At 54.0% G+C, this 26,847-nt stretch overlaps 1 protein-coding gene across 3 annotated transcripts; it reads left to right on the top strand.

Moving 5' to 3' along the window:
- Positions 1–26,686, top strand: LOC133777168 (phosphoribosyl pyrophosphate synthase-associated protein 2). 3 transcript variants are annotated; one of them, XM_062216641.1, is made up of 13 exons: positions 1–129; positions 404–586; positions 5,596–5,691; positions 5,979–6,128; positions 6,890–6,942; positions 10,107–10,173; positions 12,766–12,938; positions 14,735–14,850; positions 17,758–17,813; positions 21,476–21,624; positions 23,205–23,275; positions 25,377–25,523; positions 25,945–26,686. In XM_062216641.1, the coding sequence occupies exons 4-13, from the start codon at positions 6,010–6,012 to the stop codon at positions 26,101–26,103; spliced, it is 1,110 nt and encodes a 369-aa protein (XP_062072625.1). In that variant the 5' UTR covers positions 1–129; positions 404–586; positions 5,596–5,691; positions 5,979–6,009; the 3' UTR covers positions 26,104–26,686. The 3 variants fall into 3 exon arrangements, with proteins under 3 accessions (XP_062072625.1, XP_062072624.1, XP_062072626.1); XM_062216640.1 differs by lacking the exon at positions 404–586; XM_062216642.1 differs by lacking the exons at positions 404–586; positions 5,596–5,691.
- Positions 26,687–26,847: the final 161 nt, after the last annotated feature.

Below are 26,847 nucleotides of genomic sequence, written 5' to 3'. Positions count from 1 at the left end.
GTCGCCTCGGTCGCCGCTCCTGCGCATGGGGTCGCCATTTTGCTCCCAGAAACGTCGCCTTGCAGACTCGGCGCTTTCTTCCTTCGGCAGCGGAGGCTGCGGCGGGGCCGGGGCTGGGGTCAGGGCCAGGTAGGCGGGCGGGAGCCAGCGGCGAGGGGCGGCGCGGACCGGCGGGCTCCGGCGTTGCGGGGCGCAGGTGCACAGGGCGGGGAGCCCCGCGGTGCCGATCGGCGGCCGGATCGCGGCCCGGGGGCGGCGGCTTGTGGGGGCGCCTCGGAGGGGGCGGGGACCCCCGCCTCGCGCCGCCAGCCCGGGCCTCTCCCTCCCTCCCCGGTCTCCGCGCGGGGGTCGGCGAGGCCCGGGCCTGCGCGTGGCCCTGAGGCTCCCCGCCCCCTCCGTGCAGCCCTCATTACGGCCCTGCAGCTAGCAGCTCGGCCAGCAGTGCCCAAACCCAGCTGCTCCGGGCGCCTCCCATCGCTGGCCTGACCGCTGATTTGAATTTGCCTGGCCGCCCGGCTGTCCCTTACCCACGGAAGGCTGATGTGATTTTTAGGTGTTGTTCTGCTTCAAGAGGTTTTGCCCCAAGGTATTACATTGATAAGACTTTTTTTTGTTCCCCTTTCTTCTAAAATGGACACAATTTGAGTTTTTAGTTTTTGCAGGGAACATGCAAATATAGACTGGAGCTGTTCAGGGCGTGAGGAAGTGTGATTTCTAGTGTTTAAAAATTTACAAAAAAAAAAAAAAAAATTCACCCGCATGGCTGAGCCCCACGAAGGCATCTCTTTCTGTCTTGCTCTTGGTACCGTTTTTAAAAATTTATTTGCGAGGCAGAGGCAGAGAGAGAGGTCCTCCATCTGCTGGTTCAATCCCCAAATGGCCACAACGGCCGGAGCTTCTTCTGGGTCTCCCACGCGGGTGCAGGGGCCTAAGAACTTGGGCCATCTTCCACTAGCTTTCCCAGGCCATAGCAGAGAACTGGATCAGAAGTGGAGCAGCCAGGACTAGAACCGGCACCCATATGGGATGCTGTCGCTGGCCCCTCTTGGTACTGATTTTTTCCCAGCTGTGATTTGAGGAAGGCAGTTCTGGGCCCTTCACTCGCAGGCACTGTTCATAGTGTTGAGCGTGTTTTATATTCGGTGTAGATCCTGAGACTTTATTACTTGATTCATGATGGGATCTTTACCCGGATCTTGAAAACGAGTCGTGCACCCAGCACTACTGAGCAGATCGCTTTTTCTGGCTCACGGTGCATTCCCAGAAGTGGAAATGAACATGCAGCAGCAGAGTTCTCTGTCCTTTCTTCGGCCCTGGATAGCAGGTGTCCACACGAGGCGTGTTGACAGCAGCTGGCTGGTTGTCCGAGGCTTCGCACCCCGTGCGGAATGTGGCAGGGCGGCAGGTCCTGTTCTGTGGCAGAGTGGACAGCCTCCTGGTAGAAGCTGACTGTGCGCAGATCGGGCTCAGACAGCTGTGCCTGCCGCTGGGAGTCCCTGTCCTCTGCAAGCCTTAGTTTCCTGCGACTAAAACCCGGTGTCATTCTAGTACCTTCCTCACTGGTCGTCATAAGGGGTCAGAGCCCTTGGAAAATGTTGAGCATGTACCTTAAGAGAGGTGACCTCAGCAGTTACAAGAGGAGTGGGGAAGTGATTGAGATTTTGCCCTTCCTTTTATTTTATTTTTTTGACAGGCAGAGTGGATAGTGAGAGAGAGAGAGACAGAGAGAAAGGTCTTCCTTTTTGCCATTGGTTCACCCTCCAATGGCCGCTGCGGCCGGCGCATCGCGCTGATCCGAAGCCAGGAGCCAGGTGCTTCTCCTGGCCAAGCACTTGGGCCATCCTCCACTGCCTTCCCGGGCCATAGCAGAGAGCTGGCCTGGAAGAGGGGCAACCGGGATAGAATCCGGCGCCCCGACCGGGACTAGAACCCGGTGTGCTGGCGCCGCAAGGCGGAGGATTAGCCTGTTAAGCCACGGCGCCAGCCTGCCCTTCCTTTTAAAAAGGATTTATTTATTTGAAAGGCGGAGTCACACAAAGAGAGGGACAGAGAGAGATCTTTCATCCGTTGGTTCACTCCCCAAATGGCTGGGATGGCCGGGGGCTGGGTCAGGCTGAAGCCAGGAGCCTGGAACTCCATCCGGGTCTCCCACATGGGTAGCACGGACCCAAGCGCTTTGGGCCATCATCTGCTGTTTTTCCGGGCCTATTTAGCAGGGAACTGGATCAGAAGTGGAGCAACTGGGACTTAAACTGGTGCTTATATGGGATGCCAGTGTCACAGGCAGTGTCTTTACCCACTGTACCGCAATGCCAGCCCCTAGATTTTGCCGTTCAAAATTCTCCTCGATATTGCTAGTAAAAAAAAAAAGCACATTTTATTGTAGCACTAATAGAAATAATAATCTTTTATTCTTTCTGATACCTTCTAGTCTACAAAGAACTGTGGTTCCATCTGTTAATTACTGCAGCTTGGTGAGGTCAGACTTTATTTAGTATACGTTTGTCGTGCTGGGTGCTGTTCTAGACTGTTAAAAAAAAAAAAAGAGAGAGAAAAAGAATGTTGCCCAGAGCATAAATTCCTGTGGGCGGAGCTTTTTAGCCAGACTCGTGGGGAAGTTGTGTAGGCTGGGGCCCTGGGCAAGTTCAGGAGGTCGCTGAGGCCAAGTCCATTGTTGCCCAATGTCAGGCTTTGGGTGGTGGGGGTGGGGAACCTTTGTTCTGCTGAGGGCCAGTGGGTTCACTGGCCACCCAGAATGATCTGCTGTAAAGTTAGCCTGCGGCATTTGTTGAACTTTGAAGTTTACCGGCTGAGCCTGTGTTTCCATTCCTGGGCTCTGCAGTCCCCGGTCCTCTTGGGAAGGTGATTTCACACCTGTTAGAAATCTGACATCCTGCAGGTGTAGCGGTTAGAGCTGGATTAACGAGGCCCGAGGCCCGGAACTTCAGCACCCTCGGTCAGCCTGGGGCTGGATGAGGGCCGGAGAGCCCCCAGGATGGGTTGGGGACTGCCTTATGGAAAAGGAGCTGGGGTCTGTCTTCCAGGTTAGGACAAGAGCCCATGGGGTGGAGGCTGCAGGAGGAACCTGCGGGGGTTCTAAGTGGGTGGGGGGTGTCTTTGGAGCACGGGCATCAGGCCCTGGGCTGTAAGGGGGCCTGGGGTGTGGCTCCGTGGCAGGAACCCTGCAGGTGGGCTTCTGTGGCCAGAGTTAGAGGTGGACACTTCCCCTAAGGTGCCTTCCCGCTCCTCAGTGTTCCCGGATGGTGCTGAACTCTTTGGAGCTTATTGAAGGTTAAGGGTCGGAAGAAGATGCTCCCCCCACCCCCACCCCTCCTGCTGTCCTTGAACTTGGTCGGTCACTAAGGCACTAGCTGGGTGTGAAGTGCTTCGTGGAGGTTTTGCAGTAGCCCTGAGGGGTCCGCCTGCACTGCTGGCGTTGGTGTGGTTGAGGCCTGGCAGTCAGCCAAGGCAAAACGAGAGAGCTGCATTCGTGAGTTGACCCGGAAGCCTGTATTTGTGACAAGGAGAGAATTAGATTTGCTTCTGTTTCCTGTCTTGCACCTGGCCCTGCTGTGCCCAAGCGTGTATGGGTTGAGTGATGGAGTAAGGAGACACCTCAGGCCTCTTCCAATGCTTGCGATTGATTAAATGTGCTGTTTTTATTTTCTAAGATTGATTTATTTATTTGAAAGGTGGAGAGACAGAGAGAAAGATCTAACATTCATTGCTTCACTCCCCAAATGCCAACAATAGTCAGGGCTGAGCCAGGCTGAAGCCAGGAGCCTGGAACACTATCGGTCTCCCACATGGGTGGCAGGGGCTCAGGCACCTGGGCCGTCCTCCACTGCCTTCCCAGGCACATGAGCAGAGAGAGCTGGATCAGAGTAGAAGTAGCCAGGATGGAGGCTTAACCCGCTGCGCCACAAGGCTGGCCCGTTTCCTGCATTTATCCCAGCTGGTCGACCTCAGTGTCTCATCCAGAGACATTTGTAAACAAGTGAGCCTGCTTGTGTTTTGTAAACCTGCTTGTGTTTGTGCATTGGAGGGACCTGACTTGACCCGGGGGCCGGGGTTTGCTCATCCCTGTTCCAAAAGCCACTTGCTGTGGTAGGCACCAGTGGTCCCCCTGGGTCTCCGGGGCCTTGGTCAACTGTGGCTGCGTTTCTGTTTGTGATTCATAGGCTTAAGGCCAATTGCATCTCATGCTCTATTTCCCATTCTGGAATCCTGGGTGGGCCTAGCTGGAATGCCTCCTGAGAGGCCTTGTGTGGGAAGCGGGCTCACCGCACTTGCTGGTGGCACTGTGTGTGCTGTGCTGCCTGTGGCCCTTGGGGTTCCACTGCACACATGCACAGGGAGGCCTGGCCGGGCCTGGCGACCTGGCTGAAAGTGGCCTAGCCACACTGGAAGACAGGCAGCAGTTAGGAATTACAAACTAGGTCTGCCTGGTCAAATGATCCTGTTTGACTAAAAGCCAATGCTGAATGGATTTGTAGGTACTGTACTGCTTTGGAAACACTGTGTATCTTTTCAGGATGTATTTTTCTTGGCCTGCCTGTGTGAGAGCATGCTCAGGGAAGTTGGCCAGAACTCCCCGTGCCCACACCCAACTCACCGGGACCTCTGCTGCTAGGGAGGTGGGGGGGGGGCAGCCTGGGTGGGCTGAGGAGTTTGATCTTCATATCGTGTTTCAGGTTTGCATCTTATCTGCATAGTTAAAATGTAAGGGTAGTAAACACAGCCAGCTCTGTGTCAACTTGTTTCTATTCTTTTTTCAAAAATTTTTTAAGATTTATTTATTTATTTGAAAGGCAGAGTTACAGAGAGGCAGAGGGAGAGACAGAGAGGATCTTTCATCCGCTGGTTCACTCCCCAAATGGCCGCAATGGTTGGAGTTGGGCCAATCCAAAGCCAGGAGCCTGGAGTTTCTTCCGGGTTTCCCATGTGGGTACAGGGGCCCAAGGCTTTGGGCCATCTTCTACTGCTTTCCCAGGCCACAGCAGAATCAGAGTGAATCAGAAGTGGAGTAGCTGGGATTCGAACTGGCATCCATATAGGATACTGGCTCTGCAGGAGGCAGCTTTACCTGCTATGCCACCGTGCCAGCCCCCAACCCATTTCTAACATGCACCAGCCTCCCCGGAGCCATCCCCAGTGAGCATGCAGCGGGGGAGGTGGGTGGACGTGCTGGGAAGACTCCCCCAACCCCACAGCCTGCACGGGTGCTGCTCTTCCATCCGGTCCAGCCCGGGGTGGTGTGGCTGAGGACCTCGGCTCTGATGTCCTCCAGGCCAGAGTCCTTTATATCTGTGCCCTGCTGTCTGTCATCTGGGCCCGCTCACTTTGCTTCTCCGGGGGGGGGGGGGGGGGGGCTGTTAGCTGGACAACCTTGGGGTCCAGCTGGGGGACACTGCAGATGACAAGGCCAGTTATAGGCCTGGACTCAGAGCATCCGGGAGACCGGGGGAGGATGCACGGTCAGCAGGCTTCCTAGGGAAAGCTGGGGCATAGATGAGTCAATTTATTCTTTGTTGGAGGCTCTACCGGTTTGTGTCCTTGCTAATGGCCCTGCCATTTTTCTGTGTGTTAATCCAGGAGGAATTTTGTTGTCAGAGACTAAAAGGAGGTTGCCCATAATTGCCTTTCAACAGCACACAGTAAAACCCTGAGGTCCTCAGCTCCGCCTTTCTTGTAAGTTGTATCACTTATTCCCAGGGGTTCTGGAAAGCGGATCGTGTGATAGCGTATGTCTGCTGCCCTGGACTGAGCCCTCACATCCACGCGCACTTTCTGTTTGTCCACACACAGAGCTGGGAGCCATCCAAGACGCCATTGTGGTGCCAACTGACTTTCCTTCGGCTAAAGTCACCTGCTGTGAAAGCATACTGTCTGTTCACGTTGTATCCCATAGCGCACGGCAGCTCTTAATGTGTGTTTCTCTGTGTGTGTGTGTGTGTGTGTGTGTTGTAACCGTCCAGGCTCTGAGAATTGGAAAACCAAGAAGGGTTGATGTTTTGTGTGGCGACGCCTGAATTGGACACCAAGATGAACATCACCAAAGGAGGGCTGGTATTGTTTTCAGCGAATTCGAACGCGTCGTGCATGGAGCTCTCCAAGAAAATCGCCGAGTGAGTTAGAAGTGTCCCCCGATCCGCTCTGTTCGCGGGTGATGCCTTGAATGTGAGCATCAGGTTAGCAGTAATTGTTGGAACTGAAGGAGGCGATGTCTAGGCAATTTGTGTCAGCTGTGAACCATTTGCAACCTGCTGTACCTCCTTCCGAATTGATGCAGCAGACACTGGTTGAGGGCTTGTGTTAGGTAGGACATAGTTTATAGGTCAGGGGGAATTTTAGATATTTATTGGGCAAGTGTTAGACCCCAACTGTGTACTAGCCTTTGGGAGTTAGCTGTGAGCAAGCCAGATTTGCCTTTTAGTATGGGAGCCAGACAAGAAAGCAAGCCAGCAGAAGCCACGAGATAATTCCGGGAGAGGAGAAAGAAAGGAATACTGCAAAGACGGCAGTGTGGTGGCCGGGTTGGGGTTGTGTGGATGGAGCAGCCTGACCAAGCACAGGCCTGGGGCACAGCCCTCCAGGCAGAGAGGTTCAAAGGCCCTGTGGTGTGTAGGAGGAGGCGCGGGTGTGAGCCAGCAAGGTAGGCTGGAGGCAGCGGGCATGGGAGGTTGGCTGGCGAGGCAGGGCGTGGATGGGGTGGGTATCGGGGTACCAGGCACTGGCCTGACACGCCACGTAACACTGACTCCACATTTCATAAAACGAACAACTGCGTCTTCTTCTACTTTTATCCATTTGGGAGTCACCTATCAGCAGTATAGCAATGGGGTCCATTCTGTTACCTTTTCAGCTTCTCCCTCTTTCTCTCCTCCAGGCGGCTGGGAGTGGAGATGGGCAAGGTGCAGGTCTACCAGGAGCCGAACCGAGGTGAGCCGCCGCGCGCGCGTGGGATGCCTGGGCTCAGCTTGTCCCCCTCTGCTGTGGTCCGGGCTGATGAAGGGTGGTCTCACGGATACCAGCTGGATTCATAACCCCTGGTGCCAATCACTTCTTGGGACTTGAGCTCCGCATTCAATCTGAACGACCTGAGTCCACCAGCCAGCCGGTCCGTGGACTGAAAACGTGGACCCACCCACCGGCAGCTCGCTTGTCGCCACCTAAGGCGCGTGCCCCCACGGCCTTGGTGTCAGGAGTTCTTTTCCCCTGCCGTGGATTCGATGAAGTCTTGTTAGCAAATACTTTTTGCTACTTGATCTATGTCATTCTGTAAGCATCCCAGATGGTAAAATACATGAGTCGTTTAGTCGTAATTTCTTTAGAAATGATATTTAAAATTGCTCTAGCAGGAGCTTTGGACAGCTTGCAGGGGCTTGAGAGCCCTGCACCTCGTCCCTGGCAGGTGATGTGACCTCTCTAAGTTGTACATGGGAACGGCTGCGGTGAGGATTGCTTGGGCTGATTTGTGTGCATAGTGATTCTCAGCACCTCGTTTGTGCTCGTTATATTCAATACTTATCTCTTTCCTTTTCCACTATAGGATTTTGTCCATTTATTTGTTTATTTTATTTAATCAAAAGGCAGAATTATAGACAGAGAGAGAATCTTGCATCCCCTGGTTCTCTCCCCAAATGCCTGCAACAGCCAAGGCTGCGCCAGGTTGAAGCCAGGAGCTCCATCTGGGTCTCCGACCTGGGTGGCAGGGACCCAGGCATTTGGACCATATCTTCCACTGCTTTCTCAGACGCATTAGCAGGGAGCTGGATTGGAAGGGGAGCAGCCAGGACTCAGATAGTTGCTTATGTGGGATGCTGGCTCACAGGCAGTGGCTTAACCCGCTGTGCTACAACACTGGCTCCAATTTTGTCAATTTAAATATTGTACAGCTTACAGGTGGCTTTGATAACGAAGACATGATTTGGGGGCAGGCAGGTGCTTGGCCTAGTGGTTACGATGCCAGTGTCCCGTATTGGATGCCGGGGTTCTACACGTGGCGCTGGAAGCTCCTGTCCCCAGCTTCCTGCCCATACCCAGCATGGGAGGCAGTGACGGTGGCCTAAGTCACCAGCTGACCAGTATATGGGCACTTACTCCTTCTGTGTGTCTCAGCCTGTCACATAAATCTTAAACACACACATACATGCACACACACATACACGCACAGGTTTGCTGTTCCCCGTTTAACTCTGCTACCGCCTCCTCTTCAAGACCCACTATGGCTTCCATAGGGAAAACGTATGATGGAAGAAACTGTGGGGGTGGTTAGGAGAACGCCTCGCCTCCAAGGGACGTAGGATGCTGTCCTTTGCCTGGTCTGGGGAGCTTGGAGCAGGGGTGGGGGCACAGTGGCGCACTACTCAGGACGAGAAGGCCCCTCCCCAGTGTGTGAGCGAAGGCTAGGAAAATGCTTGGTGTCTTGTGGGACAGACTGACACGCGTAGGTCCCTGATGTTGCAGCTGGAGCATCCCTAACTGAACATCTGGAATCCAGCTGTGTTAACAACAACAAAAAATACCAAACGTTTTGGAGTCAGATCAGTGCTCAGAAAGCTCAGGTTTTGGGTTTTTGGATTCAGGGTGCTCAGCTAGTGACGTCTATGTAGATGTTGCAGACCCTGAACAACTTGGCAGCCAAAGCACGGTCCCAGATGTTTCCCATGGGGAGGCCTCTCCCGTACCAGACCCAGTTTGAAAAGCTGAGATAAAGGGGACGTTCAGTACGAGGGCCCACAGGAAACCAGGTCGAGATTGACCTCATCTCCTGGCCGCTAGAGCCCACTTCTCTTTTTTTTTTTTTTTTTTTTTGACAGAGTTAGACAGTGAAAGAGAGAGAGAGAGAAAGAGAAAGGTCTTCCTTTCCGTTGGTTCACTCCCCAAATGGCCGCAACGGCCAGCGCTGCGCCAATCCAAAGCCAGGAGCCAGGTGCTTTCTCCTGGTCTCCCATGCAGGTGCAGGGCCCAAGCACTTGGGCCATCCTCCACTGCACTCCCAGGCCACAGCAGAGAGCTGGCCTGGAAGAAGGGCAACTGGGACTAGAACCCAGTGTCCATATGGGATGCTGGCACCGCAGGCAGAGGATTAACCAAGTGAGCCACGGCGCCGGCCCCAAAGCCCACTTTCTTAACACCCTGTCACATCCTTTTGTAAACATGCATTCCGCTTTTGTTTTATATTTTTTTTCCCCAAATTTTCTTGGAATGTTCAAACATACAAGAGAGTTGAAAGAATCGTACCAGAGTGCCTTGTACCTTGGCTCAACACTTAGCGCCTTACCCTGAGAATCCATGTGTGGGACCATTCGAAAGGAAGCTGGAGACTCTACATGCTGACACTGTGTCTCCCGAGAGTCCGTTCTTTCTCCTGCGCAGCTACAATACCTCGTTCCCTAACACCAGGCTAGATGCAAATGTCCCCAGTTGGCCTCACAAGGTTCTTCTTTCTTTTTAAGATTTATTTTATTTATTTGAAAGACAGTTAAAGAGAGAGGCAGAGGCAGAGTGAGAAAGAAGTCTTCCATCCAATGGTTCCCTCCCCAAATGGCCACGAAGCCAGAGCTGGGCCAATCTGAAGCCAGGAGCCGGGAGCTTCTTCCAGGTCTCCCACGCAGGTGCAGGGGCCCAAGCACGTGGGCCATCTTCTACTGCTTTCCCAGGCCATAGCAGAGAGCTGGATCAGAAGTGGAGCAGCCGGGACTCAAACTGGCGCCCACATGGGATGCTGGCGCTGCAGGCGGCGGCTTTACCCGCTACGCCACAGCGCCGGCCCCCATCAGTTCTTCAGTTGATGCTGCTCCCGTGCCTGAGTGTATACATTCTTATAAAGACACAGTGCTTTGAGTGCTGCAGCACACGCTGCTTATGGGGGAGGGTGGGAAGCTGACGTAAGTCAGAGTGTCATTCCCTCGTAGGGGTGATCCGTAGTGTCGTTACTACTGCATCTGTCGTCTGTTGGCGCGTGTGGCAGGCAGTCCAGTTGCCGTGTTTTATGGCATTGGGGGATGATGCAAATCCTTCGTGTCTTTTTAAAAATGTGAACCATGTCTTTTCCTTCTTTCCTCTTTTTTTTTTTTTTTTTTTCTCTCTTTTCCTGTCAGAAACGAGAGTACAAATCCAGGAATCTGTGAGAGGGAAGGATGTGTTCATCATCCAGACCGTGTCCAAGTGAGTAGCTGTCAACAGAGGTGCTGTCCTCTGGCCATGTGGGGCCCGAGTGCTCAGGCGGCTAAGAGCTGTCTACCCAGGAAGAGCCGTGACGTTCTCGGGGTTGGTGCGTCTCCGCTCTAGCCACCTGCTGACTCTTCCTGGTGTAGGGAAGCCCCTGGTTCCTGCAGTGGAGACTCGGAGGGGGTGCTGGGACCCATGGAGGCCCCTGACCCTCAGTGGCTGGGGGAGGGAAGTTTCCTTCCTCGGGTTCCTGAACTCGCAGTGCGGGTCATTTAGAATCATCACCACTTAAAGGGTATGGTGCATAAATGAAGGGAGCTGGAAACAGAGACGGCTAGTCTGACGGGACGCTGGCCTGTGGGTGCTGCGGTCCCAAGAAGTCATCTGGGTGCAGGGACGCTGTGTGCACCTGTCAGTCAGTCAGGCTAAGCCTGGCGAGGGAGGGTGAGCACAGAGAGCCCGCCTTCTGGAAGTTTTTCAATCAGTGATTTTATTTATTTATTTTTATTTTTTTGACAGGCAGAGTGGACAGTGAGAGAGAGAGACAGAAAGAAAGGTCTTCCTTTTGCCGTTGGTTCACCCTCCAATGGCCGCTGCGGCCAGTGCACCGTGCTGATCCGATGGCAGGAGCCAGGTGCTTCTCCTGGTCTCCCATGGGGTGCAGGGCCCAAGCACTTGGGCCATCCTCCACTCCACTCCATGGCCACAGCAGAGAGCTGACCTGGAAGAGGGGCAACCGGGACAGGATCGGTGCCCCGACCGAGACTAGAACCCAGTGTGCCGGCCCCGCAAGGCGGAGGATTAGCCTAGTGAGCCGCGGCGCCGGCCTCAACCAGTGATTTTTTTTAATAAGGCCTAGAAATCATGTGTTAGCTTAGCAGGTCTGAAGATTGGTGCGTGCTAGATTTGTGTGTGTGTGTGTGTGCGCGTGTGTGATAACCAAAGAAGGGGAAGAAGAACGGAACTTCAGGGAGTTTAGCCTGAGAGCATGCATGCTTCCACCCGAGTTCCGACATGTCTGTCCTGGTCTTTGGTCCATCGGGTTGAGGTCACAGCACCCTGCCTCTGCTGAGAAGGGAAGTGGCAGGGGACCTGTCACTGCACCCTGTGACGCGGGGAGGGTGTGGCTGGCCTTTTGCCGTGACAGTCTGGGTCCTCAGCCAGCTGGGCGCTGGGGCACTGAGCGTCCTCGGCCTCTGCCGCTGCTGTCTGTCCCAGGCTGGGGAAGTGTGGCTCCAGGGCGTCCCAGAGACAGGTGCAGTTCCTTCTGATCAATGCCTAGATGCTGGCTGGATTACCAGGGCAGAAGCAGGCCTCGGAGGCCCTGCTGGGCTTAGAATTTGGATTTCTGAAGGGCGACCTTGGTAATCTTTCCCATTTACAAGCCCTTCCCTTTCTTTCCCTATGTTATTCATGGTCATTTATTTATTGATAGACGCAGACAGGGAGAGCGCCATCTGCTGGTTCACTCCCCAAATGCCCACAATATCAGGGGCTGGGTCAGGCCGAAGCTGGGAGCCAGGAACTCAGCCCGGGTCTCCGGCAGGGACCCAGCCATTTGACCATCAGCACAGCCTTTCCGTTGGCAGGAAGCTGGAGTCAGGAGCCAGAGGCAGGTGTTGAGCCCAGGCGCTGGAGTTGGGTGAGAAGCCCCAGGAATGAGGGGTGGCAGGATGCGAAGACCAGTGAACGTGTTCGGGCAGGGGGCGTCCCAGGAGGGAGCAGCAGGGCTGAGCAGCTGTGTCCTGGAATCAGCAGGTGGAGTTAGCCTTGCCGAGGCCACCGATGACCTCGGTGACAGGTTACGGGGTCCTCGGGACAAGAGTGTCATCGGAATGTGTCTGGGAGGGGCTGAGATGGGATGAGTTAGAGAGTGGATAGAGGCAGCTCTCAATTTGTGCCACAGAGGGGAAAGGGGGTGCTAGGGACCTGGCTGTGAGTTTTTCTTCTTTAGTTTTATTTATTTTCATTTTATTTGAAAGGGAGAGAGAGAGAGAAAGAGACAAATGTCTTCCATCCATGGGTTCACTCCCCAAAGGGCCGCAAGAATGAGGGTCAGATCAGACCTAAGCCAGGAGCCAGGAGCCCCATCCAGGTCTCCCACATGGGTGCGGTGGGTGCAGGGGTCCAAGCACTTGGGCCATCTTCTGCTGCTTTCCCAGGCATGCATTATTAGCAGGGAGCTGAATAGGAAGTGGAGCAGCCGGGACACTGGCGTCACAAGTGGAGGCTTTACTTGCTACACCGCCGGCCCCGGAGGGGTTAATTTTAGGGTGACTTTGGCATGCACAGTTCCCGTCTGACTGATGACTGGGAGCAGATGGATGTGGTGCAGGGGCTTGGAAATCTCTTCCCCGCCCCCATGAAAAAGAAAGCAGGGTTGTTGACCGAGCAGGAATGTGGGGTGCACCCAGAGGCCCCCCTGGGGGTGGAGAAGGACTGAGGATCTCTTTGTTGTGCCTTGTGCCTGGAGCCCGGGTTAGGGGTGTGGGTGGCACCCTGCAGAGGCATTGCTGGCACCCGAAGGGAGGGGGACGCGTTGCCAAGCTTCTGTGCCCCTTGTGGGCTTTCTCTGTGTGGTGGCCGCAGGGACGTGAACACCACCATCATGGAGCTGCTGATCATGGTGTACGCATGCAAGACGTCCTGTGCCAAGAGCATCACCGGCGTGCTCCCCTACTTCCCCTACAGTAAGCAGTGCAAGATGAGGAAGCGGGGCTCCATCGTCTCCAAGCTGCTGGCCTCCATGATGTGCAAAGCCGGTGAGCAGCCCGCGAGCTTCGTTGGTACCCTGGAAATGTGGAAAAAAAAATAAATAAAAAAAAGCTTTCTTGGGGCTGGCACTGTGTCGTAGCTGGTTAAGCCACCACCTGGGAAGCCAGCATCCTATATGGGTTCTGGTTTGAGTCCTGGCTGCTCTGCTTCTGACCCCTCTCCCTGCTAATGGCCTGGGAAGACAGTGGAAGATGGCCCACGTGCTTGGGCTTTGCACTTGTGTGGGAGACCTGGAGGAAGCTCCTGGCTCCTGGCTTCAGTCTGGCCCAGCCCTGGCTGTTGTGGCCATTTGGGGAGTAAACCAGTGGATGGAAGATCTTTCTCTTTCCTTCTCTGTAGGTCTACCTTTCAAATAAAATAAAAAAATGTATATAAATATATATTTAGTTAATTTGTGTGAAGGGTAGAGAGACAGACTAAGAGATCTTCCATCTGCTGGTTCAGTCTCCAAACGCCTGCAATGGCCAGGGCTGGGCCAGGACACGGCCAGGTCTCCCATGTGCGTGGCAGGGGACCAAAGTGTTTGAAGCCTGACTGCCGCCTCCCAGGCTGCACATTAGCAGGGAGTGGGAGTCGGGAGTGGAGCTGGTATCAAGCCCCGATGCTCTGATACGGGCTGCGAGGATCTTGGTTGGGACCTTGACCGCTATTCCAAATGCCTGCCCCTCTTAGACTGTTTCAGTGTTGTCTTGGCTAAATGAGAACGCTGACCAGAGAGAGTGCTCGCAGCTTCTACAGACAGCCAGTTTGTGGCGAGAAAACAGCCCCGAAACTTCATTTTCAATGAATTAGTATTTGTATATATTATATATATATAAAACAAATATATTCAGTATTTAAATATCAAGCTCATGAGGTGTATTTTTTTTACTTCTATTTTATTTATTTGAAAGACAAATGACAGAGAAAGAAGGGGAGAGAAAAAGAAAGAGATCTTCCATCCACTGGTTCACTCCCCAAATGACCGCAACAACCGGGGCTGAGTCACTCTGAAACCAAGAGCCAGGAGCTCCATCTGGGTCTCCTCTGTGGGTGGCAGGGGCTCAAACACCTGGGCCACCTCCTGTGCATTAGCAGGGAGCTGGGTCTGAAGCAGAGCAGCCAGGACTCGAACCCGCACTCAGCTATGGCATAGCTGGCATTGCAAGTGGTGGCTTGACCCACCGTGCCACAACACTGGCACCTTTCTTTTTAAAAAGGAAAATTGCATTAAATGACAATTTACAGTTCCCTTAAAGTTGTTAGGAGGGGCAGAAGCCCTTGCTCCTGCAGGGACCCGGTCTCACCCTATGGACGGGGATTGTTCTCGAAGCTTCTCTATTTGTGTGTGTGTGTGTGTCCACCCTACCTCTCCCAGTTAAATAATCACCATTCTGTGTTAAAAAAAAAAAAAAAAAAAAAAAAAGACTCCCACGTGGGAGGGCGATCAGGAGCTGTCTTCCTGCGTCTGGCTTATTTCACTCAAAGTGACGTCCCCCAGGCCCACCATCCATGTCGCCGCGGGTGATAGGACGGCGTCCTGCGTTGTGGCCGAGCCGCGTTCACCGCAGCCGTGCGCTGCCGTCACCTTCACTGTGTGGTGGCTTTAAACCGGTGGGAAGATCGGGGACCTGGCAGTGTTAGCACAGTCCGAGCTAGGACAGGTGCTGGGGGCGGGGCTGGGAGAGCCGTTTCTCCCTCGCTCTCGGGTCACAGTGCAGGGTTTTGTTTCAGAACGGAACTTATTTCCCGCGGCGCCACCTGCTATAAAGGGCCCGGTGCTTGTGTCTGCTCTGTTTCAAAGGCCTCACGCATCTCATCACTATGGATCTGCACCAGAAGGAGATCCAGGGCTTCTTCAACATTCCCGTGGATAATTTACGAGCCTCTCCCTTCCTGCTGCAGTACATTCAGGAAGAGGTGAGTGGGAAACCGTTCTGATTAACGTGTGTCTTCTTTTCGTGTCGCTGGGCCGGCCCTGATAGGATTAAAGCATGATTGGATTAGCCATAGTCACTAACGAGCAACTCACTGGTCACTGGTCCCAGTGTGGCCCTGGCCTTTCTAAGCCCCTCTCTCCACCCTGCCGCTCCGTCCAGCTGTCTGGGGTGGTCAGCACCTGTGATCCCAGCCCCCCCACACTAACTCTCATCTGCTCATGTGGGCTGGTCCTTCCCCCACTCCTCCAGCCCAAGGAAACCGCCCGTGTGAGTCTCCTTCCTTCTGTCCCTCCGTCTCCTTTTTATGGAGTTTTTTGTTTTTTGTTTTTTTGGTTTTTTTTGATAGGCAGAGTGGACAGTGAGAGAGAGAGAGAGAGAGAAAGGTCTTCCTTTTTGCCGTTGGTTCACCCCCCAGTGGCCGCCGCAGCCGGCGCACCGTGCTGATCCGAAGCCAGGAGCCAGGTGCTTCTCCTAGTCTCCCATGGGGTGCAGGGCCCAAGCACTTGGGCCATCCTCCACTGCTTTCCCAGGCCATAGCAGAGAGCTGGCCTGGAAGAGGGGCAACCGGGACAGAATCCGGCACCCCAACCGGGACTAGAACCTGGTGTGTCGGCGCCGCAAGGCAGAGGATTAGCCTATTGAGCCGCGGCGCCAGCCACCTTCTATGGAGTTTTAGCTCCTCTGGGTCGGAGGGGTCCTCAGAAAGTTCGTAGAAAATGCATATTCTGAAAACACTGTGGATTTCAAAAGATGTTTTGCATCAAAAGAAACATCTTTCTTTCTAAAGGTTTATTTATTTATTTATTTGAAAGGCAGAGTTACAGAGAGAGAGATGGAGAGACATGGATTAGTAACTCCTTTTTTTTTTTTTTTTTAAGATTTATTTTATTTATTTGAAAGACAGAGTTACAGAGAGAGGTAGAGATATTGAGAGGGGTCTTCCATCTGCTGGTTCACTCCACACATGGCCGCAACGGCCGGATCTGCGCCGATCTAAAGCCAGGAGCCAGGAGCTTCTTCTGGGTCTCCCATGCAGATGCAGGGGCCCAAGGACTTGGGCCATCTTCCACTGCTTTCCCAGGCCATAGCAGAGAGCTGGACTGGAAGAGGAGCAGTCGGGTCTCGAACCGGTGCCCATATGGGATGCCAGTGCTTCAGGCGAGGGCTTTAACTCGCTGCACCACAGCGCCGGCCCCCACTCAACTCCTTTTTATGTCTGCATAATGTCCCTGATTGGAATTGTATGTGTTGTGTACCAGAGTTGGTTTATTATTATTATTTTTTAAGATTTTATTTATTCGGGGGCTGGTGCTGTGGCGTAGTAGGCTGGACCTCCGCCTGAGGTGCTGGCATCTTATGTGGATGCTGGTTCGAGTCCCGGCTGCCCCACTTCTGATGCAGCTCTCTGCTGTGGCCTGGGAAAGCAGTGGGAGATGGCCCAAGTGCTTGGGCCCCTGCACCCACGTGGGAGACCCTGATGGAGTTCCAGGGTCCTGGCTTCAGATCGGCCCAGTTCCAGCTGTTGCAGCCATTTGGGGAGTGAATCAGCAGATAGAAGAACTCTCTCTCTCTGTCTTTCCTTCTCTCTAACTCTGTCTCTCAAATAAATAAATGAATCTTTAAGCAAAAAGAGTTTATTTATTTGAAAGGCAGGGTTCTGGGAGAGAGAGAGATCTATCTTCAGTCCATTGGTTCACTCCCCAGATGCTTGCAACATCCAGGTCTGGGCCAGGCCGAAGCCAGGAGCCTGGAATTCCATCTGGGTCTCCTATATGGATGGTAGGGGCCAAGCACTTGTGTTATCTTCTGCTGCTTTCCCAGGTGCGTAGTAGGGAGCTGGATCGGAAGTGGAGCAGCTGGGACTCGAATCGGTGCTCACAGGTGGCGGGTTACCCAGCCGCGCCGTGACACTGGCCCGTTTATCACTTGGGTGCAGGGAACATTCATGTCCAAGTTTCCAGGCAGACATGTATTTTCACTTCTCTTGTGTATATCCCTAGGATTAGAGCTACTTGGTCATATGGTGATTCTGTCTCACTCTTAATATCTTTAAAAACAGCGCTGGGTGTATTGTTCTTTACGAGTTGGTGTCGGCCGGCGCCGTAGCTCACTAGACTAATCCTCCGCCTTGCGGCACCGGCACTCCGGGTTCTAGTCCCGGCCGGGGCATCGGATTCTGTCCCGGTTGCTCCTCTTCCAGTCCAGCTCTCTGCTGTGGCCCGGGGAGGCAGTGGAGGATGGCCCAGGTGCTTGGGCCCTGCACCCGCATGGGAGACCAGGAGAAAGCACCTGGCTCCTGGCTTCGGATTGGCGCAGCGCGCCGGCCATAGAGGCCATTTGGGGGGTGAACCAACTGAAGGAAGACCTTTCTCCTCTCTGTCTCTCTCTCACTGTCTAATTCTGCCTGTCAAAAAAAAAAAAAAAAAAATCTAAAAAAAAAGGCGTTGGTGTCTTTGACACACTGTGACCGATCTGTTGTCTTCTGTTTGGACTGTGTTGATTGGGGATTTGACAATTAATTTGGATTCAGGTTGGCTGGGGATCGTCCTGGTACCGTGAGGGTCCCTGTGCGTGGGGCTCACGAGGGGACTCCTAGCCTCAGTGACGGTGATGGTGACCATTCTGCTGGCTCATCCCCTGCTCTTGTCCTATACTTTTTTCTTAAAAGAGATCCGTGTGGCTGAACGCGCTAGTAATATTTTTTTCCGAGGCAGGCATCTCTTCATTTTCCCAAACAAAGCTTTACTTTGAACTTCTCCTTTTGTTGCAAAAACTTGCAAGTAAATGAGATGGCACTTTTGAGTCTATGGACTGTCTCTCTTGGTGTTGGTTGTCGGAACGGCCTCTCGGAGACACGCAGTGACCCTCAGCCTTCTGTCTGGCACAGATCCCGGATTACAGGAATGCTGTCATCGTGGCCAAGTCTCCAGCCTCGGCCAAGAGGTAGGTGGGGGCCCCCGGCCCACATGGATCTGTTCCCCAGGGTCCCATGGTGGGGGGTGGCCTGGTGTGACCTGGGTGGCCGTGGCCCGCTGTGCAGGGTGTGGGGTTGAGTTTGTGAGGGTCCCATAGGCAGTGTTTTCTGGGTAGGGGGAGAGGCTCTCTCTCCTCCGTGCCCTGTAAGGTGATGTTCCCATGTGGACCTGTGTTCACTGGGTCACTGCTGAGCTCTGACCTGGTCTCGGGCCGGGCCATGAACATGGAGGAACCACGGAGTGTGCACCTTGTGAGCTGTTGGGTATAGAAGTCGGACGGCTGTTTGCAGTTATAAATTAGGACCAACAGTGCGTGTGTGTGGTGTATTTAATAAAACAGGTGGCCTCTGGGGTGTAGCCAGGCCTCTGTCCACCCCCATGTCTTTCAGAGAGCTGTGCCCTTGGGTTTCTTGTGTCCTTTGATTAAGTTGTAGGGTACCTTGACTCATTTTGGGAAAATGTCTATGTTTTAAACAGCTTTTTTGGGGAAAAAATTATTTATTTATTTGAAAAGCAAAATGAAAGAGAGAGAGAGAGATTTTCTGTCCACTGATTTACTCCCCAAATGGCCGCAACAGCCAGGTCTGGGCCGGACTGAAGCCAGGAGCCAGAAACTCCAGCTGGGTCTCCCATGTGGATGGCAGGGGCCCAAGGACTTGTCTGCCGCTTCCCCGGTACATTAATAGGGAAGTGGATTGGAAGTGGAGGAGCTGGGACTCGAACCGGTGCTCTAATGTGGGATGCAAGTGTCCCAAGTCATGGCTTAACCCTCCGCACCACAACACCCAGCCCCATCAGAAAACGTTTCCAAACACTTGTTCCAAGGCTCAATGACTTTTAGTTGAGCAATTTATTTTTTCTGATTTATATGCTTTTTAACAAATGAAAGTTAAAATTACATAGGGTAGAAATCATAATTTTCACTGGCATCGTAGCGCAGTCACAGCGTCGTAGGAACACCACCTGCCTCTGCGTTCCAAGCTTTTTCATTGTCTCAGGAACAAGCATCCCTGTGAAGCAGTCGCTCCTTGTCTCCCCCGGCTCCCGGCAGCCTCTCTTTGCCTTCTTTGTGGATTTGTCTGTTCGGGTATTTTGTATAAATGGCTCCTTTCAGGGTTTCCAAAGGTCACCCGTATTAAAGCTTGTGTCGGTCAAGTGCTCCTTTTCATGGCTGAGTAATATTCCACATTCGCTGCTCTACAGTTATCTGTCTGCTGAGGGTGTTTGTGTGTCGTTCCCTTTTGGCTGTTGCGAACAGTGCTGCTACGCACATTGTGTAACTTTCCGTACGGGCATGTTTTCACGGATGACGGGTGTGTGCCTGGGACTGGAATTGTTGGGTCATGTAGTAACTATATTTACATCTTTTAAAATGATTTTATCTATTTGAAAAGCAGCGAGAGAGAGAGAGAGAGAGAGAGCGAGCTATCTTCCTTCTGTTGGTTCACTTCCCAAATGGCTTGCAATGGCAAGGCCAAGCCAAAGCCAGGAGCCAGGAACTCCATTCTGGTCTCCTACACGGGTGGCAGGGCCCCAGGCACTCGGGCCATCCTCTGCGGCTTTCCCAGGTGCATCAGCAGGGCGTTCATTCCTAAGCGGAGCAGCCGGGACTTGAACCGGCGTTCTGTTAGAGATGCCAGCATCGCAGGTGACTTCACTTTGGTGGTAGTGTCCCTTGATGCATAAAAGTTTTCTTTTTTTTTTATTTTGATGCAGTTCATTTTATCTACTTTTTTTCTGTTGTTTGTAAAATTTCCTTGTTGGCAAAGTCTAAGGAAAATATTTAGGATCTCTGCACTGAAAGCTACAAAACATTGCTAAGAGAAGTGAAAGACTCCAGCTGGATACAGAGAGGGTCTGTGTTCAGGGGTAGAGACCGTCAGTGCTGTTCAGGAGGCCTTGCTCTCCATGTGATCCGTGGGACTGGCACCACCACAGGCACAACGTCAACAGGTTCCCTCGGTAGGGATGGACAAACGAATTCTAAAAACCACACGGAAACGCAAAGAACCTGGAACAGCCCCCAGACAGCTTGGAAACAGAGGAACGGAGTTTGTGCTACAACATCGCCTGAATCCAGTTAGGAAAATGTGGTCGTAGGATGGAGACAGAAAATCAGGCAGTGCAGAGAGACCCACACTCCTCTGGAAAACCAATTTTGAGTAAAGGCGCAAAGGCAGCTCAGTGGAGAGGGATAATCGTTAACCAGCAGTGCTGGGGTGAGTGGCTGTTCCAGTGCAAAATAATGAATTGAGAACCATATCACTGGCCAGCGCCGCGGCTCACTAGGCTAATCCTCCGCCTTGCGGCGCCGGCACACCGGGTTCTAGTCCCGGTCGGGGCACCGATCCTGTCCCGGTTGCCCCTCTTCCAGGCCAGCTCTCTGCTGTGGCCCGGGAGTGCAGTGGAGGATGGCCCAAGTGCTTGGGCCCTGCACCCCATGGGAGACCAGGAGAAGCACCTGGCTCCTGCCATTGGATCAGCGCGCCTGCCATGGCGGCCATTGGAGGGTGAACCAACGGCAAAGGAAGACCTTTCTCTCTGTCTCTCTCTCTCACTGTCCACTCTGCCTGTCAAAAAAAATAAATTAATTAAAAAAAAAAGAACCATATCACACATCATGCAAAGAAAAATCAGAACGAATCACAGACCTACATCTGCAACCTAAAATGATCAGACTTACAGCGGAGAACGTCGGTGGCTTTCGGGTTAAGTGAGGGTTTCTGATGGGCCGCCGGGAGAGACAAGATTGAGAAATCATACTTCCTCAGAATTCAAAGATGCCGGCCAGGCATCGGGTGTAGCAGTTACGATGCCGTGTGGGATGGGTCTCCTGTGTTCCCTATCCAAGTGCCCGGGTTCGAGTCCTAGCTCTGTTCCTGATCAGCTTCCCGCTGTGACATGACACGGCAGGTGATGACTCAGGCGGGTGGGCCATTGACACAGGAGGCCCAAAGTGAATGCCTAGGTCAGGACTTTGGCCTGGCTCACCCCCTACTGTTGTGGGCATTTCAGAAGTGAACCAGCGGATAGGAGATCTCTCTCTCTCTCTGCCTTTCAAGTAAATAACTTTTTTAAATTAAAAGATGCTCTTCAAGAGAGACATGAAGAGAGTGAAAAGGGAGGCCACTCAACGTCACAATCAGCCCGTTTCAAAAATCAGCAGTAGGTATGCCCTTATGTCAGAGTAGATGTGGGTGGCTAACAAGCACGAGGACAGGTGTCCAGTGTCCCCTGTCGCTAGGGAAGTCCACAGTGCACCCAGGGCGCACCTTTAGAGCGGTTGTATTAGAGGGACTCGGCGCGCACAGGGAGTGACCGTGCAGTGGCCCGAGCGCTCACGCCGTGCTCACGGCAGCGTCACGCCCAACGGCTGTTTCTGACACTTCAGCAGAAGCCTGCATGCGATCTGGCCGTCCCACCCCTAGCTACTCACCCCCGGGGGGACGAGAAAGCAGGTGCCCACGCCGAGGTCCGCACGGGAATGCCCACAGCAGCTTGCCTGGGGAGACCGACACCCTGGAATCAGCCGCAGGATGTGTCGTCAAGCTAAGCCTAAGCTGCGCCCCGCAGGTGCATGGACACATGCAGGCGCGGGCGGGGTTCCTGACGGTGTGCTGCTTCCCCCAGGGCACAGTCCTTCGCGGAGCGGCTGCGCCTGGGAATCGCGGTGATCCACGGAGAAGCGCAGGACGCCGAGTCGGACCTGGTGGACGGCCGGCACTCGCCGCCCATGGTCCGGAGCGCGGCCGCCATCCACCCCAGCCTGGAGATCCCCAGTGAGTGCGCGGGCGCCTCTAGGTCCCCTTCCTCCCACTTACGGGCCGCTCCGCCCTGGGCTTTTACCAAAAAGTGTGCATTCCGCTTTTCACTCGGCTTTTTTTCAGTTGGTTAAAAACCCGGCTAACCCCTTTCCTGGCCGAATGCAGGGTTTGCGCCTGTGCTGGTGGGCTGTGGAGCCGGCTGTGCACACTGCGCATGCGCCGGGCACCCCAGGGACTTAGCGAGCTACCGGGCGGTGCACCTGCCGCGCTGTTTAGCGCCACCCAAGAGCGCTTCTGGGCCCGGTGCGGTGCTGTCTTTAGTGCGGTACCCTGGAGAGACCTCCGCGGCCTGCAGGGCAGGGGTGAATGCTGTTGGGTCAGCACTGGCCATGCAGTCGGCGCCTTGTTGCCGCACCCTGGGGTGCCAGAGGGTGGAAGGGTGGAAGGCCTCTCCTGCCAGGGCTGAGCCCCTCCCAGGGGACCCCTCTGACGGCCCGCAGTGAGTTCAGTGTGGATCTGGCGAGACAGGACCATGCAGGTCATCACACCCTCTGCTCCCCGCGCCCCCAGTTCACATCGTCTCACACTGAGAGCACCTTCGCACCATCCCAATGGCGCCGAGTCTTTTTTTTTAAATTTAATTAATTAATTTTTCTCTGCTGTGGCCAGGGAGTGCAGTGGAGGATGGCCCAAGTGCTTGGGCCCTGCACCCCATGGGAGACCAGGAGAAGCACCTGGCTCCTGCCATCGGATCCGCGCGGTGCGCCGGCCGCAGCGCGCCTACCGCGGCGGCCATTGGAGGGTGAATCAACGGCAAAAGGAGGACCTTTCTCTCTGTCCCTCTCTCACTGTCCACTCTGCCTGTCAAAAAAAAAAAATTAATTTTAAAGGGTTATAGAGGGAAAGAGAAAGATCTTCCATCTGCTGATTCACTCCCCAAATGGCTGCAACAGCCAGGGCTAGGCCAGGCCAAGGCCAGGAGCGCCATCCGGGTCTCCCACACGGTGGCAGGGGTCCAAGCACGCAGACCACCTCCCGCTGCCTCTCCCAGGCCATAGCAGGGAGCTGGGTCGGAGGTGGAGCAGCTGGCACGGGAACCAGCGCCCACATGCCGGTTTGCCCGCCACACCACAGCGCCGGCCCTTGCTCCGTCTTTACCTCCAGTTCGGTCCTAACTTAGCCCCAGCATCCACTCGAGGCTGAGTCCAGCCTCCCCTGACCGCCCTCTACCCCTGCGTCTCGGTCAGGCCAGCCCCTTGCAGCTTTGGGGGATTCACGTGTTGGCGGATGGTTTGGGACTAGCTACATGGAGGATAGGTCTTCCGCTGGACAGAGAGCGATTGCTGCTTTCTTTTATGTCTTCTTCTTGCGCGGAGCCCGTGGCCAGCACAGCGAGGGGGTGGTGTACAACGAGGTTCCCGATCTGAGCCAGGGGCTTGGGCTGGGGGGCTTCATCAGGTTGAGGGCGTTCCCTCCTATTCCTGGTTTGTGTGTGTGTGTGTGGGGGGGGTTATCAGGAGACCTTACCTTCTTAAAGCTGTGTCGTACTTTTTCATATAGAGCCTTTGGGGGGGTGTATGTTTTATTCCCACCAGTGTTGATTCCTAAGGAGAAGCCCCCGATCACGGTGGTTGGTGACGTGGGCGGAAGGATCGCCATCATTGTGGTGAGTGGACCTCTCACTGTTGCTAATCTGGCCTTTGTTGTTCTGTTGACTGACTGCTCACCTGTGTCATACAGAAGGGCTCCGGGCAGTGCGTGGCTGTCTCAATGATTCTGCCTTTCAAATACATCTTCTTAAAATAATTTCTGCACCAAAGTAAATACCGCTTTTAATTCCATTTTCCATGAATTTGAATTAATCTTAGAATTTACAATTTTGAAAAAAAATTTATTTTTTTATTTATTTGAAAGACAGAGTTACAGAGAGAGAGAGAGAGAGAGAGAGGTCTTCTATCCAATGCTTCACTCCCCAAATGGCTCCAGCAGCCAGAGCTGGGCCAGGTTGAAGCCAGGAGCCTGGAACTCCATCCAGATCTGCCACCTGGGTGCAGGGGCCCAAGCACTTGGACCATCTTCCACTGCTTTCCCAGGTGCATTAGCAGGGAGCTAGATCTGAAGGGGAGCAGCTGGGACTCGAACCGATGCACAGTGCCTTCCCTGGTGCAAAAATTTGAAATCCATGCATTTGATGTGTCTTCAAAGAGTTCACGGAAGAGGTATATTGTGAAAAAAAGGCATGAGGTTCAGAATTTTTTTGCACCAAAATAAAGCTTATTTTTAAATCTCATTTTCCCACAAACTTATTGGAATTCCCTTAAAACCAGTTAACACATTGCACAACTGCTTGTCATAACCTGGGGAACTGTTCTGTGAGAACGGGAGGGTACAAACTTGGTAATGACTCGTTGAGAACACGCTCCCCCGTTCACACGCCTTAAAGCCAGGGCAGAACAGAATGGAACACACACGTGGGTGCCCTGGACACTTCCTCTGGGCTGTGTGGTGCCCCGGCCCCTGCCCGTGTGCGCAGCTGTGTCACCTAGCACGAGCCCCTGAGAGCCGGCAGGCTGGTTTAGGTGTGTGTGGTTTATCCCTTTTTATGGCTGAGCGGTGGCCCGTGTGGGCAGATGCTGCAGGGACGGACGTCGGCGTTCTTCCCAGGTTTCTGGTGTTACACGTAAAACTGGTGTGGGCGTTCACATGTGGGTTTTGGCGTGAGGGAGGAGGGCCTTGCCACAGATGGCCTCCCCAGCGTCTTCACACCGTACCCAGTGCCTGGCCCCAGTTTTGACCATGGTAATATCGATGTACATATGAGCAGTCAGAACTCACGTATGTAAGCAAGAGAAGTACGTGCCTGCTTACAGCCGGGCTACAGGATGGGACACACTGGCCTGCGAGTCTTATTATTAAAAGCAGTAGATTTTCCTGTTGTGAGAACATGCACACAAAGCGTGGTCCCCACGTGCTCAGGCTCAGTGCAGAAAATTTGGAAAATGAGGAAAAATAGAGGAAGGGAAGAGAGAGAGCTACCCATGGTCCCATTACCCAGGGTGAAAGCGGCTTCTGATGCGTTTTCTGTGTGTGTATGTGTGTGTGTGTGTGTGTGAAGATTTATTTATTTATTTGAAAGGCAGAGTTACAGAGGCAGAGGCAGAGAGAGAGGGCTCCCATCTGCTGGTTCACTCCCCAGATGGCCACAACAGCTAGAGAGAGAGAAGGAGAGAGAGAGAGAGAGAGGTCTTCCATCCGCTGGTTCACTCCCCAGTTGGCTGCATTGGCTGGAGCTGCGCCAGTCCGAAGCCAGGAGCCAGGAGTTTCTTCCGGGTCTCTCACGTGGGTGCAGGGGCCCAAGGGTTTGGGCCATCTTCCACTGCTTTCCCAGGCCATAGCTGGATCAGAAGTGGAGCAGCTGGGACTGGAACCAGGGCCCATATGGGATGCCGATACTGTAGGTGGTGGCTTTAACCCGCTACATCACAGCACCGGTTCTGTATGTTTAGAAAAAAAAAAATTCCACAAACATTTCTGGAGCCTCCTGCATTGTGAGGCTGCCGTCCTGGCCCACCAGGTGTGGAGGTGGAAGCAGTGTTCTACCCAGGGAGGCTGAGGGGTGGGGGCCTGCAGCCCTGTCCGTGGCAGGTGCAATGCCGAGGGGCCGCGGGAAACCCCGGAGGGCTGCCTGGGAGCTGGTCCTGGGCCGGGTGTCTAACTGGTCCATGCAAAGGCGCTCACGTGCCCTGTGCTCCACCTGTGATTGACAGGATGACATCATCGATGACGTTGACAGTTTTCTTGCTGCCGCAGAGACCCTGAAGGAAAGAGGCGCCTACAAGATCTTCGTGATGGCCACGCACGGCTTGTTGTCGTCTGACGCCCCCCGGCTGATCGAGGAGTCGGCCATTGATGAGGTAAGGCGCCCACCCCTTAGTTATGGGAAGCAGGTGCCACCGTAGGCAGTTGCAGGGGAGCAGGGGCTGTCCCGGGCACCGAGTCGGGGCGGGGCGGGGTGGGGGGGTCCCACGCAGCAATTGCACTGCTGTGCCACGCGCCCGCCCAGGTGCCACTTTTTCAAGCAGAAGCTTTACTGAGTGTGTAAGTCATGGGAGCCACATAGCAGGCTCAGGGCCTGCTCAGAGTCGCACAGCCAGCGCCACGGCTGCCTTCAGAGGGTGTCCTCGGCCCCTCTGTTTCGGCTCAGGTGTCCCCGTGGGTGTGAGGTCATCAGATCCCAGGCCGAGCAGCGCAGGCGGCCTCATGGTGCTTGGGGGAGGAGGGGGCGTCTCGCGTGTTCGGGGGATCTCACGCCCGCTGCCCTCTCTTGACCGCCAGGTGGTGGTGACCAACACGATCCCCCACGAGATCCAGAAGCTGCAGTGCCCCAAGATTAAGACGGTGGACATCAGCCTGATCCTGTCGGAAGCCATCCGCCGCATCCACAACGGCGAGTCCATGTCCTACCTTTTCAGAAACATCGGCCTGGACGACTGAGCGGCCTGCCTCCGGGCCTGCCGGGCCGCGCCGGAAAGGCAGCCCGGAGCTGCACCTCCGGGGCGGGAGCCGCCCCGCCCCGCCCCGCGCCCGCCCCCGCCCCGCCCCGCGCCCGCTCCGGGATTCCTACCAACATAGAGCAGCCTTTCATGTCAGCTTGGGTACTTATGAGTTTTGCAGGCAATCTTTTTATAAAAGAAAAAAAAAAAAAACCTTGATTTTCCTCTTAAATAAGTAAGTTATGACCGGGTAGTTTTTAGTTTGCTAAAAAAAAATAATAATAATAATAGCACTTGGAATAAGATTTTTAAGCTCACAAGCAGTTTTTTTTCCCCCCTCCGAAGTGCTTAGAAAAGTGAATCCCATAAAACAGCAGAGGAGAAGCCAAAAGGACTGATTATCCTGTGCGATCCGGAATGACTTTTCTAGACAGGTGTGCGGACCACGTGGGCGTATTTATTTTCTGCAACCGAAGAAGGAACAGAACCTTACCTGTGTGTGTGTGTGGACGTGCGTGTGTTAAAATTTTGTGTTTGGGCAATGGTTTTCTACAATAAAACGGAGGCTGAGTCTGCGTGGTGGACGTGAAGCACTCGTTGGCTGTTCTTTCTCCTGCAGCTCGGGGTCAGGGGTGGGGGTGGTAGGCGTGGTAGGGGTGGTGAGGGTGGGTACAGCCGCCTTGCAGAGACGCGCCGCCCTCAGTGGTCGCCCTCAGTGGTCACCGGGCTGCGGACCGAGTTTGGG

Source organism: Lepus europaeus, chromosome 18 (assembly GCF_033115175.1).
Source record: "Lepus europaeus isolate LE1 chromosome 18, mLepTim1.pri, whole genome shotgun sequence".
Classification (NCBI taxonomy): domain Eukaryota; kingdom Metazoa; phylum Chordata; class Mammalia; order Lagomorpha; family Leporidae; genus Lepus; species Lepus europaeus.
This window is presented reverse-complemented; position numbering and strand designations above follow the sequence as displayed.

Coding starts and splice junctions, on each gene's coding strand:
- LOC133777168 (XM_062216642.1), top strand. CDS start 6,010: ATGTTTTGTGTGGCGACGCCTGAATTGGACACCAAGATGAACATCACC. Junction 6,129..6,889: donor CTCTCCAAGAAAATCGCCGA/GTGAGTTAGAAG, acceptor TCTCTCCTCCAG/GCGGCTGGGAGTGGAGATGG. Junction 23,276..25,376: donor GAAGGATCGCCATCATTGTG/GTGAGTGGACCT, acceptor TGTGATTGACAG/GATGACATCATCGATGACGT.